General features: G+C 40.5%; 1 protein-coding gene across 2 annotated transcripts in view; it reads left to right on the forward strand.

Moving 5' to 3' along the window:
- Positions 1–20,083, forward strand: part of CRK (CRK proto-oncogene, adaptor protein) — a 57,109-nt gene that overhangs the window by 10,744 nt on the left and 26,282 nt on the right. Inside the window, exons 2-3 of one of the 2 annotated variants that reach the window (XM_078437576.2) lie at positions 243–778; positions 11,978–19,205. In XM_078437576.2, coding sequence (XP_078293702.1) covers positions 243–778; positions 11,978–12,115 — 674 coding nt within the window. In that variant the 3' untranslated portion in view covers positions 12,116–19,205. Of the gene's footprint in view, positions 1–242; positions 779–11,977; positions 19,206–20,083 lie in introns of those variants that run through there. The other variant, XM_060646902.3, reaches the window with a different exon arrangement.

The raw sequence follows: 20,083 nt of genomic DNA on the forward strand, positions 1-20,083 counted from the left end.
CTTATGACCTTCTCTTCCTTTTCTGCTGCAGGTGGTGCTGGGCATCTTTTGAGGGTATGTTTTAGCTACAAAGTATTTCAGTTTACCATAAGGAGATGGGATTATCTTTTCTAGACTTTATTTATTTATTTATTTATTTTTCTGATTACTGACTAAATGTGTTTGGGAAATGCTTAAAATCTGCATTTCATATCCTGTATAATACATCTTTAAATAATAGCCTGCTCTGTTTTTTTTTCCAGGGGTGAGCCCCTCCAGACTCCGAATAGGAGATCAAGAGTTTGATTCATTGCCTGCTTTACTGGAATTCTACAAAATACATTATTTGGACACTACAACGTTGATAGAACCAGTTTCCAAATCCAGGCAGGGTAGTGGAGTGATTCTCAGGCAGGAGGAGGCTGAGTATGTGCGAGCCCTCTTTGACTTTAATGGGAATGATGAAGAAGATCTTCCCTTTAAGAAAGGAGACATCCTGAGAATCCGGGATAAGCCTGAAGAGCAGTGGTGGAATGCGGAGGACAGCGAAGGCAAGAGGGGGATGATTCCAGTCCCTTACGTCGAGAAGTATAGACCTGCCTCCGCCTCAGTATCGGCTCTGATTGGAGGTAACCAGGAGGGTTCCCACCCACAGCCACTGGGTGGGCCGGAGCCTGGGCCCTATGCCCAACCCAGCGTCAACACTCCGCTCCCTAACCTCCAGAATGGGCCCATTTATGCCAGGGTAATCCAGAAGCGAGTCCCTAATGCCTACGACAAGACAGCCTTGGCTTTGGAGGTACATAATGTGCAAAATGTAGAAAGAAGAGATCTGCTACAGGGTCTCCCTTTCAGACCTCTTAGAGCTTTATAGGAATGCTGAATACAAGCACCAGCATTGTGATGTTGTAGATGTCGAATCATTAAGTACTGATTTTGGCATTTAATGTTGGGTTTTCTCTTTTTTTGTAGAAAACCTATTTTGAAATGAGTAAGCTTAAAATTGTATAACTGAATGTTCTGATTGATCTACTAAACATACTTTGACCTCTTTAACTCCGCCTAAATTCACAGGAATTAACCTAAAATATTTTTTTCTCCTCTGCATTCTAATCTGATTCTTTCTGTTTATCGGTGTTGAAAATAATAAGATGGGCTCTATTGAAGTACTTAAATGGAGTTTTCCCACAAAACCATAATGTTTTTACTTTAGAGGGCATGGGGTTCCTTAGCATTGACTGATTGTGTTCATAAAGGAAGAATTCAGGAGGAACAGTGTAGCATAGTACAGGGGAGAAGAGATATGTACCTAAAAGCATACACTCCAAGGAGCAGCAGGTTTACTTGGCTTTTGTTGTTCGGTACCTTTGACAGGAGGGAAGCCAGTTCCTCCTGAGGAATAAATTCTTGCCTTTTACTGGTGAATAGTTAATCTTGGTAGCCCATCTCCTCTGGCCAACCGTTGCATTGTGTTTATTCTTTTATTCCTCTCTTTAGCACTCATAGCTTTGTCTCCCTGCCTTTCTGAGTTATGCAGAGCTAGTGGTTTAGTGTAAAAGCTTGTACAAAAGTGGTATGCTCTCCTGTCTTTCAGGGCTTACGATAGAATGTGAATTTAAGCAAGGAGCTACCTTTCATAAGCACAGACTGAAGTTATGTGAGTACTGACTAGCAGAGAAGGGGCCAAAGTGTGTTCTTATAAACTGAAATCTCTAAATGCTGTTTTCTTTGGGTTATGTTCATACACTGAGGAGTAAGAGCTGCTTAGAAGTGTTAGCCTATAGAATAAGCTAGGTTTTATTTGAATCAGTCTCTGATCATACTGGATTTGAAATTTTTCTTTTACATTCTGAATAGTGAATGCAAAGAGGGTTAGCTGAGTCATACAGATTTTACTGAAAAATTATTTTTAAAGTGCTTGTTTTTTGAGATTGTGCTGTGAGTTAAAAGTATTGTGTTTCTGCTTTGGCGAGAAACGAATGTGTGTTATCTAGGGCACACCACTTTTTCCCACTTTGAGTCTGGACATACAGCATGATGCTGGGCACATACATGACAGATGTAACTCTTGACATTTACTGCAGACCTTGTTAGCACTGGGCTGGAGTATGAAAATAGCATTCATGAAACAAGCCAGCCAAGACCCTGGAAAGAATAATTATCACAGTACTTTTGTTTCCATTTGCATTTCCTTTTTTTTTTTTTTTTTTTTTTCTTTAATCTTAGTACCCAACACGGGGCTCAAACTCACAACCCCAAGACCAAGAGTCACATGCTCTACTGACTAAGCCAGCCAGGCGCTCTTGCATTTCCATTCATTCATTCATTCATTTGAGAGAGAGAATGAGAGAGAGAGAGAGAGAGACAGACTTTTAAGCAGGCTCCATGCTTGGTACGGAGCCTGATGCAGAGCTTGATCCCACTACCCTGGGGTCATGACCTGAGCCAAAATCAATAGACCCTCTACCTACTGAGCCACCCAGGTGCCCCTGCATTTCCTTTCTTGAAAGAGATTTCTTTTTAATGAAGTGTTGTTGTTTTTTTTAATATTGTGAGAATGACAGAGTTGGGGAGGGGCAGAGAGCGAGAGAAGGGAGTGAGAAAATCCCAAGCAGGCCCTGTGCTGTCAGCTCAGAGCCCAATGTGGGGCTTGAACCCTGAAACATGAGATCATGACCTGAGCTGAAATCAAGAATTGGACGCTTAGCCAACTGAGCCACCCAGGCTCCTCAAGAGAATTGTTTTTAATGATGCCTGCCTTGACTAAGAGATTTTAGTGCTCAAAGTGGTTGAGTTGCTCTCCCTACTATGAAACATAAATCTTGTGAATAACTAAGTAGAAAATAATTTATAAAAAAAAAAAAAAAAAAAAGAAGGAAAGAAAATAATGTCTGATTTCAGTAAGTTTTGTTTTTTGGTCAGATACTGGTTTTAAGCCACATATATTGATTGCTGAAGATGGCCTCTTTCAAGTTCGATACCCCACAGTAATAGCTTCAAAATACCTCATGTGCTTAAAAACACAGTGTCAGTTTAGCATCATACAATTTTAGAGCTGGAAAGGACCTTAGATATCTTTATCTGTCATATAAAAAGAACTGATGTTTAGACAGATTGGATTGTTCAGACTAATTGGAGGTAGAGCTATAATGAACCCAGATCTCATGTGGTACCTTTTCTACCATGCCCAATCTGATCTCTGATTCTTTTTGTTTTTTAACAGTGCCACTGCCCTTCTCAATGTAGGTTTTGTGTGATTTCACTGACAGCATATCCTCACTTGTACTGTATGCAAGGATAGTTGTGCTCTCAGTACAGTACAGCTGTATAGGAGACAGTTGTCTACAGTTCTCCTTTCCCATGTCTAGTTTTTTATAAGCTGATGCCTTGTCCTTATTGAGGTGAGGCTGGGAGATAAGAGTAGGAGGCTGTGGTGTTCTGACCTTAGCATTCTGGTTTAATAAAAACAAAATAAAGTAAAACATTCATTGCTATATATGACCCACTAGAAATCAAGATCTGTAGACCAGCGAGGTACATTTTAGTGCAGTTTTACATTTAACTTGAAATTGACAAATTAGAATCCTTGCATTTTAGAATTGGTAGGGCCCTAGAGATACTGTATTAGACCAGCAGTCTTCATAAGTTTTTTTTTAAGTTTATTTATGTTTAAGAGAGAGCGAGCAGGGGGAGGGGCAGAGAGAATAGGAGACACAGAATCTGAAGCAGGCTCCAGGCTCTGAGCTGTCAGCACAGAGCCTGACATGGGCCTCAAACTCACAGACTGCAAGATCATGACCTGAGCCAAAGTCAGATGCTCAATTAACTGAGTCACCCAGGCGCCCCTTCATAAATTTTTTTTAATGTTTATTTATTTTTGAGAGAGACAGAACGTGAGTGGGGGAGGTGCAGAGAGAGAGGGAGACACAATCTGAAGCAGACTCTAGGCTCTGAGCTGTCAGCACAGAGCTGGACGTGGGCCTTGAACTCACGCACTGCGAGATCATGACCTGAGCCAAAGTTGGACACTTAACTGACTGAGCCACCCAGGCGCCCCTAAGACCAGCAGTCTTCAGACTGCTTCTCAGTGTCATAAGAGTCCCAAGAGGTACATAGTGAGAGGGGGAATCGAAGGATGCAGGGCTCTGGCTTCAACCAAAGCAACTGTTTTTAACTGTGTTACGTATTTGGATCTCTCTAAGATTTTCTTTGAAGAAAGGATTTCTGTACTTAAAAACATAAATTTAAAAAACAGAGTTCACAAACCACCTGCCCTCACCTTAAAGATGGAATTTTTCTGCATTAGTACATTTATTCTGACCACAGTCCTCAACTGGAAGATTATTAGATATTTTCTCTTTTGCTATGCACCAGATTTCTCTAGTAAGGTTGAAGGGTTTGGAAAGTAGGGATTGATTCCAGCTAACCACCAAAGTAAGGGTATTCATACTCTGCCCACTATAGTTCTGTGGGTCAGTTGGTCATATCTGGGGGGAATATAACTAAATCAGATACCTTCTGTTCCATTCTGGAGCTCCTGAGATTTTAAACATACAAATATGCAGTGTTTTAAAGGAGAGATACTGGCAATAACATTAGGGTAGTGCAGTGGCACCTTTAATTTTTGTTCTTAGATTTTTGTGTAATGGTTTCTTGGGAGCTGGAATAGGATGAATCTTATTTTATGAATGGCAGATGTTAAAGTTAATTTGATGCCTCTATAGACTGTCGAAGATAATCAAATTATCTTTAAATGTACTAATCACGTAACTTTCATTCTCTGATTCAACCTGGCATTTTGCCTTTGATAGATGATAAGACTTGAGAGTAATCAAGGAGCTTCTCAGGTATTCTTAGACTTGGACCTGTTCCTCAGGGCACAGATAGGAAAGGAGTAAATGTGCTTTGGGTCCCAGATTATATGCATTAGTGGCTACACCAACTCTATCTCCCCATGTGGAACTCTATGAAACCTAAGTTTTTAAACTTTCCTGTGTTGGAAAAAAAAAAAAAATTGAGATCGGAAAGTGTAAGAACACGAGTGGCAGGTTCTTGCTGTGTCAGTTTGGTTTGTCTTTTCCTGGAATTGTAATTACAGATTTCTGTATTGCTTATTGAGACAGATGTCTACTTTTCCTCTTCTTTCCATTCTTCTTGGACATTACCTTTATTTCAGCTCATAGAATCTCAGTTGGAAAAGACTTTTGGAGGTAAACTAATCTAGCCTCTCAGACATTAAAGGCAGATCTTCTGGTATCTTCACAGGTGATTTTTTAAACATCTGCTTGGATATCTCTACTTTTGGGGAACTTGCTGTCAACACAGAAGTATAGTCCAGAGGTTCCAAACTTTCTTGGTTCGTAGCACCTATAGTGTCTCAGTAACATTTCACAGTGTCCCAGGCCAAAAGAAATACATGACAGTTGCATTTCTTTAGTAGATAGGTTAAAATTTTATATCCTAATAACTTAGTACCCATTTGAAAAATAATAAACATAGTGGAAAGAAGACAATATTTAAGAAAAAAAATTTTAAGTTTATTTTTGAGAGAGAGAGTGGGGGAAGGGCAGAGAGAGATGGAGAGAGAGAATCCCAAGCAGGGTCTGCACCGTCAGCCTGGAGCCCAATGTGGGGCTTGAACTCACAAACCATGAGGTCATGACCTGAGCTGAAACCAAGAGTCAGACACTTAACCAGTTGAGCCACCCACGCTCCCCAAGAAAACAATATTTTAATTTTAATCTCAAATAACTGCAATTACTTAACTATTAAGACATGTACATCTAGGGGTACCTGGGTGGCTCAATCGGTTAAGCATCCAACTTTGGCTCAGGTCATGATCTCACAGTTCGTGGGTTCAAGCCCTGCATTGGGCTGTCTGTTAGTGCAGAGCCTACTTCAGATCCTCTCTCTACCTCCCTTTCTCTCTGCCCCTCCCTTGCTCATTCTCTTTCTCTCTCTCTCAAAACTAAGTAAGAACATTAAAAAAAGAAAAAAAAGAAAAAAAAAAAAAAGACGTGTACATCTATTAGATGCCGTATTGTTTCCAAACCTTGAGATCATTTAGAACACTGCCATTCTTGTTTCTTGTTCCACACTTATTTCATGAGGTACTTGTTTTTTATTGTAGCTTGCTGCCACCTGGTTTTGCAAAGAGATGACATCTTTGAAAGGAATGTTGTGCAGTCTAGTGTAGAAATTGTCAGCTGCCTTGAGCTAGTAGTTCACGTGGCATAATAGATGTCAAGTATTGCTGTTTCCCTCAAAACTTTAACTGTGTCGCGGCACCCTCTGAATTTGCTGCAGTGCCTCTCTCTGACACTACAGTTTGGGAACCTTAGGTCTAGTCCATTGTGTTGGTTTTTAGAAAATCCGTGGGGGGCCTGGCTGGCTAAGTTGGTTGAACATGAAGCTCTTTACCTTGGAGTTGTGAGTTTGAGCCCCACGTTGGGTCTAGAGATTACTTAAAAATAGAATCCTTAAGGGAGAAAAAAGAAGAGGAGAGCCTGGGTGGCTCAGTCAGTTAAGCATCTGATTCTTAATTTCTGGTCAGGTCATGGTCTTACAGTTTATAGGATCAAGCTGACAGCACAGAGCCTGCTTGGGATTCTCTCTCTTCCTGTCTTTCTTTCCCTGTCTCTCTGCACCTCTTCCCTCTCCCCCTCAAAATAAATAAACTTTAAAAAGAAAAAAAAAAAAAAAAAAGAAAATTCTTTACATTTAGCTAAAAATGTATCTAGTATATGTGGTTACCTCCCCAACTTGTCCAGGGGGATAGGGAACTTAGTTTTAGGTAGTATCGGCTGTGGAGCTAGAGAAGATCTGTTCTGACTTGGACTGGAATTGGGATGAGACCTATTTTCCAGGATTTGTTGAGATGCTTTTTCTTTTCATCCAGAAGCCTACCAGTTAAATCTCAAAGACCTGCCACTTTCTACCAATATAGCCCATGGCAATTTCAGTCCATCTCTGAGGCAAGTGAATCTTTAAGGCCGAACTGTCTGCAGTTGTTTCCATTGATTTGCAAGACTGTAGATGTACCCTAAATATTACCTATTCCCTTAGATCAGAGATCTGCAAACTTTTTCAGTAAAGGGCTTTTCAGACCATACGCTTTCTGTCACAACCACTCAACTGTCATTGTAGCAAGAAAGCAGCCATAGACAAAACAACAGATGAGTTTGCTGTGTTCTGAGAGAACTGTTTACAGAAACAGGGAGCAAGCTGGATTTGGCTCATGGACCGTAGCTTGCTGACCCCTGTCTTAGATTGCTGTCGTTTTCTTAACTTTTGTTCTCCTCCAGCCAAATCTGGAAGTATTTACTAAATGTGTTCTTGGTGTGTTCAAAAATGTTTGAAGACAAGGCCTCTGTATTCCATCTCTGTATGTGCTTTTCTCTGGTTCTATTTATATGAATTTGTATGTGTTTCTTGTCAGATCTCACTGGAATCCTACAGCAAGTTAGCATCAAAGGAACACTGGTGATTGTTGATGCCTTTCCTGTTAGATAGTAGGGACTGAAACTAGAAAAGTAGTCACCTGGAGTTACACCAGCAAAGGAAGGAGATCACACAGTTCCCTGATGTCTCCTATTTAGCGAGTACCAAAAATGAATGCTAATTGGGTGCCAGTATTTTTCTCACTATAATGGAAACTCACTGGTGAATATCGATTGGGTAGTCTTTTGCTCCTGGACCAATTGTAGATCTGACTCATGTGTACCAAAATTGTGATTTACCTTGGGAACTACACAGAGCTAGGGAAGAAACCAGTATTCATCAAATTCTCTAGGAGTGAAAACACTGAAGTAACCACATTCAGTCCTCTTTATAGATGATGCCATGATTTACTTGCAGGCTTGCGTCCAAGTTCATGACCTAGGATCAGGAGAACTGACTGGACAATAGAACAGTACCTCAGTGAAAGAATCATCACTATCTCTCCTTTACAGGGTGGTGATGAAGTCTGCCTCATAAAAAGAAAGGTGAACTGTCTCATGCTTCAAATCCTTTATAAAGTCTTTCTTATTCATTGATAGGTAAATTAGGGTTTTTTCCATCTATAACTTGAATTTTGAAATCAGTAGTGTTAGAACACCGTTATTACTGCACTTACTGATTAGTACATTCCTTTGTATCTTAAGATTATAGCATTTCTGGAGCAAGTACTCTGTTTTGCTTTCTTTGTCTTTGGAATAGCATGCCAAGCTTGAACCCATATCCGTCCCCCTCATCCTCCTTGGTGTGGCCTTGGAAATCCTGCTTTAGTGAGTTGTTGCCTAACAGGAGGAGAAGCGTGAATTCTCGTGTTGTTTCTGATTTGGAGGAAGAACTGCACTTAGCGTAGCCCATGTTTTCAGACTGCCCTGGCACCTTCTGAGCTCCCCCAGCCTGCATCCTCCAGGCTTGACAGCCACCTATTCTTCCAGACTACGAAAGTACTAGGGCCTCATGTGATCTAAGGATAGTCGTGTTGCCCTTGGGGTTTGCCTTTTCTTGACCCTAGGAATCCCCATGGGCTTTGAATATTGCAGTAGAAAAACTCCATAGGGTACAAAGGGTTATTTAATTTGATAAGATCTTCCTCGAAGTACTTGTACTTAAAGGCCACTTTGGACAGGTTAATTAGCCCAATTGACTGCTTACAATTTTTTCTCTTTTATCCACTTAAATATCAGAATTAAAAAAAAAAAAGTTAGAATTGTTTTAGAGTTGTGCCATAGCCTTTGTTTCACTCCCTGATGTTTGGGCCTCTCTGCCAAGAACCTGATCAACTATAAAAAAAAAAAGGTTTTGGATTTCAGAATATGGTGTGGTTTTCCAGAGCCTCTGTAGGGTAGAGCCAAGACACCATGTGCGTTAGAGATGGCTCTGGTGTGTCCCAAGGTCTAATCTGTACAGAATCCACCCCTCACCCCTACCAGTACCATCTTGCAATGTTTCTCCGTTTGACCTCTGAAAGAAGAAAAGTCTGAGGGCAGGCCAGCAGGTTCTGTCCTGCTTGTGGAGCAGCTGTTGTGTTTCTGTGGTACTGATAAAAGCAAGAGGCTGGGCTAGTCCACATTTCAACCTGTCCTTCACTTCTCAGAGCTCTGTGGGATGCGATTTGAGATAACATGTTGAACGCTTAAAAATAAAGACAATGTAACATTGAGAGAAAAGTGTTTAAATCTAGATTTTGGGGGTGCATGGGTGGCTCAGTTGGTTAAGCATCTGACTTAGTTTTGGCTCAGGTCATGATCTCAGGGTTTGTGGGTTCAAGCCCTGCATTGGGCTCCGTGCTTGACAGCATGGGGTCTGCTTGAGATTCTCTCTTTCTCTCTCTGCCCCTCCCCCACTTGCTCTCTCTCAAAATAAAATAAACAAACTTGAAACAAAATGAATAAAATAAACCTAGATTTTGCTATCAAGTAGAATGGTGGACTTAAGGGTATACCCTGAAGAACCATCTTCTCAAAAACCCAGAAAATGCGGGTAAAATATAACAAATTTTCATCTTTTCATTTAAATATGAAATCATTTGAGGGAGTGGGGTTAGGAGAAAAAAATATATGAAATCATTTGGTAAAAGGTACTGGTCCTGAGTATACAGCTTGGAGTTTTACATGTGTATTCACCTATGTGATAACCACCCACATGAAAGTATAAAACATTTCCAACACTCCAGAATGTTTCCTCATGTCTCTCTTGTGGGTTTTTAATATCAGTAAAATGATGGATTCAGATATGACAGCTGTTAGGGGTGTTAGATATTGTCAAACTAGCTTCCCCCCACCCCCCCCAATGCCAAGTAAGCGCTTCACCCAACATGGGGCTTGAATTCACTACCCCGAGATCAATAGTCACATGCTCTACTGACTGAGCCAGCCAGGCACCCTGTCAAACCAACTTCTCAAACTGGGGGCCCTTGTCCCCATCTGGAGGGGAACTTAATGTGAGTGGCAATTTAGACTTTTGACATGAGTGTACACATCCCCTAGGTCTACTATCCTATGTCTAGCTACCAGAATAGCACTTAGCACGACATGAGTGTTTTAGTAGAAAATACAAATAAATACTAAGATGGGGAAAAGAAGTCCTACACTCGGTATAATTGACCTTAGCATAGCAAGAGGCTAGTGGTGTGATTGGGGGCTATAGGAACATCTTGACTTGTCATGGTTGGCTTGCTTGGACATCAGGAACTTTGAATTCAAAGATTGCTTGGAATAAAGAACCCTGGTGCTAGCAGCCTTGGGGGACTGCATTGTGCATGTGGATGCAAGAATGGACGTGCAGCATCTTTTCTTCTCCCCTTAAACCATCAGCCTCAATCTTTACAACATCAGCAGACTACACTGCTGCCTTTTCTCACCCTTATATTTTATCCCCTTTTCTCAGATATTCTCTAGTTTCTGTCTTCCTTTTTTCTGCACCCTATGGTCCCCACAACCACCTTAGGCCTCTGTAGTTCTCAGATAGTTCTTCAGGACATTATAGACAGACCAGTAGACAATCTGTTTCTTCTTTAAGATCAAGCTGGTTTTGCAGAAGGCTCTGGTCCTAAACTCGAGTTCACTTAAGCAAGTGGTTGACCTACAGACATTCTTAGGGAATCCTGAAGGTCGTGGGAGCATAATTTGAAAGTTCCTGCTATGGTAGAAAGAGCATAAATTAATTGGCTTTGGAGCCAATACTTCTGGGCTCAAATCCCAGCCCTGCTCCTGGCTATGTGACCTCAGGTATATCCTGTAATTGCTCTGAACCTCAGTTTTATCATCTATAAAATGAAAAATTCCTGTTTTACAAGGTTATTATAAGGACTAGAAAATCGTTTATATAAAATATTTTGTACAGTAGAGGTGCCTGGCTGGCTCAGTCAGTAGAGCATGTGATACTTGATCTCAGGGTTGTGAGTTCAAACCCCATGTTGGATCTTGGAGCTTACTTAAAAAAAAAAAAAAAAAAAAAAAAATCCTCTACAGTACTTAATGAAAGTTCAGTAAATAGTAGCTATTAACTTAATAAAACCAAATGAACAGTTATGCTTAGAAACTTCTTGTATGCTCAGAACTCAGATGTTGATAATTAAAGGGTAAAGTTCTTTAGTCCAGTGTCATATGGGGCCTGATCTCACCATTTGTTCAATATTTTGCCACAGGATGAATCCATTCATCAGACTGATTTTGTCTTAAGTTTTATAGGAGAATAGACATATATCCTAGATTGTCAAAACTTTATAGTTGATGTTGCAAAGGAAAGTTTTTCATAACAGAAACGAAAACGTAATGTCTCCTTAATGAATAGGTACCAAGTGGCATTGAAGGAGCAACAAGGTCTGTTAGTACATGGTAGGGTGGGGGTGGAGAGCTGGCAGGCAGTGGCCTGCCAAGTAGAGCTTGATGAAGAAGATGGGGACTTTGCAGGGAGCTGATGGAATTTGGAGTTTTGGCCTACACCTGCCCAAATGGGAAAAGCCTTGCCTTGATAGGAAGGTGATAGAACACTTCATTTTCTGGGACCAGATGAAGTTGATTTCCATGATTATCTTCTCTGCAAGCACTAGTAGGTAGTGATATGTATACACTAGTGGGTTGAGGGATTGTGCTGCTGCTTGTATGCCAGTAGGGGTGGGGGATCTCTCCTCCTAGGCCATGGCCTGGGGGGCAAGCAGGAATCTAAGGGCAGTGGGTACCAGAAAAAAGAATACCGGCTCATTCTGGTTGGGATTGCTCTTCCAGAGATGATTAAAATTTCCAAAAAGTGTCATTTTTTAGGGCCCTTTCTATTTTCTGTACTCTGTGTTTTTCTGCACTGCTAAAATCACTTCTTCCTTCTGCCTGCACTAACCACAAGTAATCAGTCTGGTGGCTGGGGCTTGGGAGGCAGCAAATAGCCATTTCTATAATGTCAGCCCTAGAGCAATCACGTGGGCAGGGTATGCCTAACCAGAGAATGGAGTTTTTCAGTTTGCATTCATAACTGGAAATAAAGTGCTTTCCTTATTCTCCTCCTGCAGGTCGGTGAGCTGGTAAAGGTTACGAAGATTAATGTGAGTGGTCAGTGGGAAGGGGAGTGTAATGGCAAACGAGGTCACTTCCCATTCACACATGTCCGTCTGCTGGATCAACAGAATCCTGATGAGGACTTCAGCTGAGTATAGCTCAACAGTTTTGCTGACAGATGGGAACAATCTTTTTTTTTTTTTTTTTTCCAATTGTCATCTATACGATTTTCTTACAGACGTCAAAGCAGTCTAGTTTATATAAGCATTCTGTTACCTGTGATCTTTTTTAGACTGAACTACTCCATCTCTAGTCTCATTTACCATATTCAGGGTACGAAACTGGAGGGCTCGTGTGTTAACTTCTGAATTGGCAATTTTAGGCGATAGCAGCCATGCCTGAGTGTGTCAGAAGGGATGGGTATTTTGCCTCCTTTCCCTCAGGTAGTGCAGATCAACCTGTGGAAAACTGATGGACAGGAGAGGAATATTGGACACTGCTTACCCTGATTTACTCAATGGTTTTGTTTTCATTTTGAAACCATGCTAGCAAATGGCAATAGACTGTTCCCTTCCACCCCCATGAAGTAATATTGCACCGTGTGAATAGGAAGTACCCAGTGGGATTGCTTTTTCATTTATAGAACATGACCACTGTGTGACTCATTCTGACAGTTCAGATCCTGAGATTTCTGAGGACACTACTAGAGGCATTTGTCTTCCTTCCTAGTCAATGCTTCATACTTTTTCTTGGGATTCTTTAAATCCTTGTCATTCTTTTCCCCTAAACCTACAAACAGGTTCATTCTTGAGAAAAGTATTTTTCATTCCAGATGACAAGCAGGATGTGCAGAGCACTTTATTCAGTGCATAGCTTTAAGCCAGTATTGGATTCACTGAGTGGACACCCAAACTCCCAGCTTTCTGCCTTCCCTCAAGGGGTCATAGGTTCACACTGCTACCACAACTAAACAGACTCCTGGCTAATGGGATCCAGTAGGGCCATTTCTTCTGAGTGCCAGTATCCTATTAGGGAACTCTCTGAAATTCTTAGCTTCTACTTGCTTGGAGTGGAAGGACCAATCACTTAGAATATTCCATAGAGGGTTGTAGGGCCAAATTCTGCCCTTTGCTTTATGTGCAACTTGTATACAAGTCAGATTAAAATTACATGAGTTTGGGGTAGGGTTAGCGCTTTTAAAAACATTTGAACCAATCATGAATTATGTAGTATTCATTTTACATGGCCAGAATAGTGCTTGAAGTGCATTACGTTATCAACTGCCTTCATTTTTGGCTCTTTTTCTTTGTGTTCCAGTTTAGTTTACAAATCCTTTCAAGTATGGAAGGTTTATGTGGGGTCAGGTGCTCCAAAGAATTGACTTCTGAGACCAAAAATGATCTAGGCTATTTAGACTACAATATGAAACCTTAAAAGTTAGTTCCCAGTCTAGAAAGGCACTTACTGGTCTATGGTGTGGTATGACCCATAGAAACACCTTATATTTTGCTTTGGGCCTCATTTTAGAAAAGTAATGTATCTTTCTCATTGTTTCTACATAGGTTAATGATTAATATGCATTCTTTGAACTATACCAAATCATGGTATCCCAGTGACTAGCACAATGCCTGGCATAGTCGGTGTGCAGATGTTTGTGTGAGTGAATGAGGGGTGTGCAGAAGCTCATTATACGGCACAGGGAAGCCAGCTGACACAGGATTACATACCACAAGCAAACTAATGAGTTGACGCTAATTTATTTTTACCTCACACTAAGGTAATGCTTGATAAATATATTAATACTCAACTTTTAAAAGTTAGCACAGTGCAATGCACGTAGTGGGTGCTCAATAATGTTAAATGAACATATTTGCAATACTAGACTTAATTCCATCTGACTACTCTTAAATTTTCAGTTAGAGCATAGATACTGTAAAATCCAAATCCAATTACACATTAAATTAAATCTTGTTTTCCTGAAAGTATGACATCTAAAATACTTGTAGAAAAACCTTGTCATAAACTGATTTGAATGTTTGTATTTTCTTTTGCCTTTGACTTTGATATTGGCTTGGGTATGTCTCTTTTCATCATATGTAATATTAGTGAACATTCAACTCTACCCAAATCATAAGAATTTCTCAATGATCAGTTTGATCAGTTGTCTGAAGCCATTATATGAACTGTTGGGTTGGATTTGGCTGGGTGTGTCAGTTGTTAGACCTTAAATCAAAGGACTTCTAAAAAGTATCTTCCAAAAGCAAATGCTAGAATCCTATTCAAGTGCATATGTACATTGTCACAGAGCAAGTAAACTGTAATTGGCTGCTATATTTTATATAATCATTTCTGCAAAAGCCCAGTTTTTGGATACTAATATTTGACGTGGTTAATTCTTATTAATTTGTTGGAATTGTTTATTGTTAATAATGCAAATAGATAATTTTTAATTATCCTTAAGTAACATTTCACTATTAATGGTTTGAAATGGGTGGTCAGCAAACCAATTTGAAATAAAATATGAACATGTGCCATTGTATTATAACACTATACACTTTCTTGACAGTTAAATTTAAAAAAAAAATGTTTTTTTGTAGCATGTATTGTATATGTTTATAGTATATGTAGTAAATAAAAATATGGCCAAATGTTTGGCTTGGTGATCTTTTGAAGAAAGTAATCCTTGAATATTTTTCACAAAAGAGCTAAATCTTTTATGCTTAGGGAATAAGAGGTGTGTACATTCAACAACCTACGAACAATCATATAATTGGATAAAGGAACAATTATGTATAATCTGTGGGTACTCATTAAAGATGAGGTTAATCATTGGTGATATTTTGAACAAGGGTCTCCAGAAGTTATGAAATAAATTGATTTGAGAGGAACATAAGAGATTATGTAATGATCAAAAAGCTGGAATAATGTGGACAGAGAACATCAAACTTGTCCAGAAATGGTTATATGTGGGTGTAGAGAAAGTAAGGATATGGTAGGGGACTTTATAAAGCAAATGAGAAATTTAGACATTATATAATAGGTTTTTAGAATGTTAGTGTGGATAGATACACAGTTTAATTTCTCCTTTTTTATGTAAGTAGCACATTTTCAGGATAGATAATTTAGTAAATACCAAAAAAAAAAAAAAAGGTTAAACGTTATGTTTTTTCCATCCTTTCTCAAAGCACGTGTATATATCGAGACACACACAGTATGACACTATATATACCTAACAGGTTGACATTGTCCTCTAGTTTTGTGTCCTATGGGTGGTGAAGTTTTAAAATGAAAAGGACAGGGACACCTGGGTGGCTCAGTCAGTAGAGCATGCAACTCTTGACCTTGGGGTTGTGAGTTTGAGCCCCAAGTTGGGTATAGAAATTACTTTCAAAAAATGAAATGAAAAGGACAAGCTTTGCCAATTACTTGGACCCAAAATAAAACATCTCATTACCGCTGTAGACAAAGCAGATTGTCAACCCGGAGTTAAATAAAGGAATCTCCCCCAAAGGGAGCCAACTTTGGCATATACAAGCTTAACAGCAAGGTGATTTAAGTGTGTTTCGACTTTTTATCAATAAAAAATAAAGTGTTAAAATCTTGTTTTAATATGTTGAGTGTTGGGTTCCTTCACATAACTTTGAGTGCCCATACCTACTCTTACGTTTATGACCCTGATTTTCAGATTAAATTCTATTCCTTTTACAGATAAGAAGAGAGAAGAAGCCCCCTCTGTAGAAGAAAATGCGAGAATAGGCCTCTTGAGTTTGACAGGAGGAAACCAAGTATTTGGAGCTCTACTACCATACATACCCTGAATATAGAAAGAAATGGGTGGAGGGCAAGCCAGAACTAACCATCAGGAAGTGAGGTTCATAACGGGAGCAATGGTTGAGGATCCTCTAGGGATACAGGATGAAAGCAAGCAAAAAAAAAATGAGCACCCAGCCTGGCTTCTGGTCAAAGGGATGCTTCCAGTATTTCTGTAGTTGGCCTGATTTTCTTAGATTTGAGATTTGCATTGAATCTGCAAGGTGGGTACTAGAGTATTGACCAAATGGTCAAAGGTAAACTGACTTGGACAGATTTTTTTTTTCTATCCTCCTACTTGAAATGGGAAGACTTTGGACATTTTAGCTTTCTGGGAGTGGGAGGGAGAGAGATTGTATATCAGACCTGTGGAGGTTGACTTGTTCCAAGCCTCCTCTCCTTAATTTGGGACAATTTTGTGGAGTTTTCTAGCTTCATTTCAAGCTGGTGGCCCTGGTGGGCTTCTGCAAGGTTCTGAGTACCAGTAAGGAAACTAGGAAAGTAGAGACCTGAGTTAAGATGTAAGATGGGCTCCTCCTTTCTCTTTTATGCCAGGAAAATACTGTGAGTGAAAACTTGGTACAATGTTAGGGTATAGTAATATTGTTTGTTGGATACCTCTGGGCTACCTTCATGTACTATGTAATGCAGGATTAAGCTTCATGAAGTTACTGTGTTTGTGCAGGTTTGTATACTCAATGCTACATCTCTCCCCTTAGACCTCCAGCGTGACCATAGGGCTCCTGTGAGCCCTTAACAGCTGGGAGCCCTAACACAAAGTCTTGACTGCCTTGGCTGGTGTCGCTATGGTGTCTAAAGATTACCTACTTGACCTCACTCATGGTTTTGTAATCTTTGTTTTGAGAGAGTGTCACGTGAACCCAAGGATACCTCTACTGCCACAGAAGGGAGCTATTCTAAATGTGAAGTATTTTAATAAATAAATATGAAGTACTCATCTGTTGTCACTAAAGGGAGAGATTGACTTCATATTTTGCAGGCTGTTGAGCTGTCAGGGCTAGCTGAGTGCTTCTGTGACTAGGTTTGATCAGATTATAGCAGCTCTAAGTGTGGTAGTTCCTACAGGATAGATCCTTGCCCTTGTGAATCTTACATTCTAGGAGAAGCAGGACAAAACCCACATCCATTGCCCCCATGGAGGTTGCTGGTGGCTTTCTGAAAGTGTTCTGTCAAGGTCACCAGACACCAGCTTGGTGGGCAGTAGGAAGGCACTCCTTCCTCTTTGTGGACATGGCCCATGCCAGGCTCGTGGCTTCACAAGTCCAAACAAGAGTGTGATGTAGATTATAACCCCTCTTGCCTCCTCAACTGATTGCCCTTTTCTGATGCAGAACTGTACGTGGTACTCAGTAAATAGTTTGGGTTATTCTTTTTAATGTTTCAGTTGGCTGCCCATTTATAGATGTCTCTCTTCCTCACATCCCCATCATCACCAAATCCTGTCTGCTCTGCCTCTAAAATATTCCCTGCATGCCTCTACCACCACCACCCAAGCAGCCATCTCTCCTGTAGACCACTGCAACATTCCCCTGGCCATGCACTTTCCCTAGTCTGTTCTTCAGAAAGCATCCAGGATGATCGTCCTCGGCAGACTTGAGCATGGCATTCCTTTGCTTAAAATCATTTAATGGCTTCCTCTTAATCATAAAATACAATCCGTATTCCATAGAATGGCCTACATGGGAATGCTGACCTTTTCCTTGGCGTATCTTATTCTCTGTGCTCCTGGCAGGCTTTCCTTTCAGCTTCTCAGATGAGGGGCACCTGGTTGGCTCAATTGGTAGAGTGTGTGACTGTTGATCTTGGAGTCTTGAGGTGGAGCCTCACGCTGGCCATAGAGGTTACTTAAAAAGGGATGGGGAGCAAGTCAGCTTGGATAAAGAAGCCTTTGCCCATTCTAGGACCTCCCTTCCCCCAACTCTGATCTATTACTCTCTTGGTTCCAGCTTAAATGTCACTTCCTCAGAGATGCCTTCCCCAAACCCACAAATCTTGTAATCAATCACATCATTCACATTCACAGTGCTCATCTCAAATTGTGGTGGTATATTTCTGTGGTCATTTCATTCCATCTCCTCTGTTAGACTAGAAGTCAGCTCCAGCAGGGTGGGAGCTATGCATGATTTGGTCATTCCATCTTGAGAGCCCAGCACAGAGCCTAGTTCACAGCCGATAATACACGTTTATTGAACGAAGAATGTTTCCTTCAGCAGAGTTTTTAGTGCTGGGGAATAGGGGCCCAGCCAACTACCTCTCAGCTGCTGTCTCTGGTTTCCCTGGTCTTGTGTATGCTCAAAGACTGTAGGTTCGTTTTAATATTAGACTAAAACCCATCAAGACAAGTGTATTCTTAATCCTACTCACCTATTTCCCCCACGCCCCCCCCCCCTCCACTCCCTTCTGGTAAACATCAGTTTGTACTTTATACTTAAGAGTTTGTTTTTTGGTTTGTCTCTTTTTCCCCCCCTTGTTTGTTTTGTTTCTTAAGTTCCATATGAGTGAAATCATATGGTGGTTGTCTTTCTCTGACTGGCTTATTTTACTTAGCATTATACTCTCTGGATCCATCCATGTTGTTGCAAATGGCAAGATTTAATTATTTTCTATGGCTGAATAATATTCCTGTGTGGTTATATATGTATATGTATGTGTATATATTATATATGTCTTACATCTTTATGCATTCATCTGTTGATGGACACTTGTTTGTTTTGTCCTGCTTCCATATCTTGGCTAATTGTAAATAATGTTGCAATAAGCGTAGAGGTGCACATATCTCTTCAAATTAGTGTTTTTGTACTCTTTGGGTAAATACCCAGTAGTGCAATTACTGGGTTGTAGGATAGTTCCATCTTTAACTTTTAAAAAAATGTTTATTTATTTGAGAGAGAGGGAGAGAGAAAACACAAGTGGGGGAGGGGCAGAGAGGGAGAGAGAGAGAATCCCAAGCAGGCTCTATGCTGCCAGTCCAGAGCCCATCTCGGGGCTCAAACTCACACACTGTGAGATCATGACCTGAGCCAAAATCAAGAGGCCGACACTTCACTGACTGAGCCACTCAGGTGCCCCCCACCTTTAACTTTTTGAGGAACCTTCATAAGATCTTCCATAGTCGCTGCACCAATCTGCATTCCTGCCAAGCAGTGCAGGGCGTGGGGGGGGGGGGGGGGGGCTCCTCGCTAGTTGTAGCTTATTTTTAATATCTCGTTTTAGCAATACTTTCAAAAAGACTGAATCCCATGACCAAAAATGTCAAGGTTATGTGCAAATTATTTTGTTCTAAAATGCCAGTTCTAATGAAAGTAGCTTAATATATCCTAAACATTATTCAAAGTAATTAGTTCTTATCTTGCCATTTAGGTCTCAATAACATAGACCGTAGAGGCAGCAAGTCAAGAAAGCAGCTAATGGGTGAGGTCCCTGTGAATTCTTTCTGTAAAGTATATAGTAAAGGGCGTGACCCCATTCCAATGTCAAGGTGGATTGCAAGTAAAGAGAAAATTGGCCGAGTCTGGGGCCCAAATCCTTTTATGAGCCTTGTGATACAGCAAGAAACAAGAAGAAAGCCAGATCCCATCCCCAAAGAAAGAATGTAACAAGAGGAAGTGGTTTATTTAAATTTTTTGACCACATCTTTTCTCTCAGTAGAATCAAATTCTTCCTCTACTTTCACTTTTTCTTTTGAATAAAAAATTGCCCCAGTTTTTCATTTCCCTTGTTAAGCATGCCTATGGGATTAGGTTTATGTTTGAACCAGCTAGTTGCTTCTTGTTTCTTAGCAAGCTCTGCCATAGGATCAAGGCAGTCTTCTTGTTGTCATGACAACCTACATTTACATAAGCAAGAACTGGGGGAAAATATTTGTTGTTTGGAATGATTTGTGGTAAATTTCATCGTAATGGAAAGATATAGCACCAACTTGACAGGCTAGCAGCTAGAATTGGAAAAACAAGACAGACTTTTCCTATTTCTTTTAGTGAGATCTATTTGATAGGTGCCACTTTTGGCTATCCTAAGTACCACCGTATCTGGGAAAAAAAGGAAAGAATGTGATAATCTTTCATTCTGTCTTTAATCACATTTTCAGCAGCAATCAGGACTTGGTGTGTTTTTGAGAGGGAGAGGAGGGGCCTGTTGCAAAAGCAATGGTTATTGAACCAGAATCTTAATGACCCCCTAGGGGATCCACAGATAAACGTCCTAAGGGGTATGGCAGAGATTACTCGCTCAAATCCGTGTTCTCTTCTATGCACACTGCCTGACTACATTAACAGGACTCCCTTGCTGTT

Source organism: Panthera onca, chromosome E1 (genome assembly GCF_046562875.1).
Source record: "Panthera onca isolate mPanOnc1 chromosome E1, mPanOnc1 haplotype 2, whole genome shotgun sequence".
Taxonomy (NCBI): Eukaryota; Metazoa; Chordata; class Mammalia; order Carnivora; family Felidae; genus Panthera; species Panthera onca.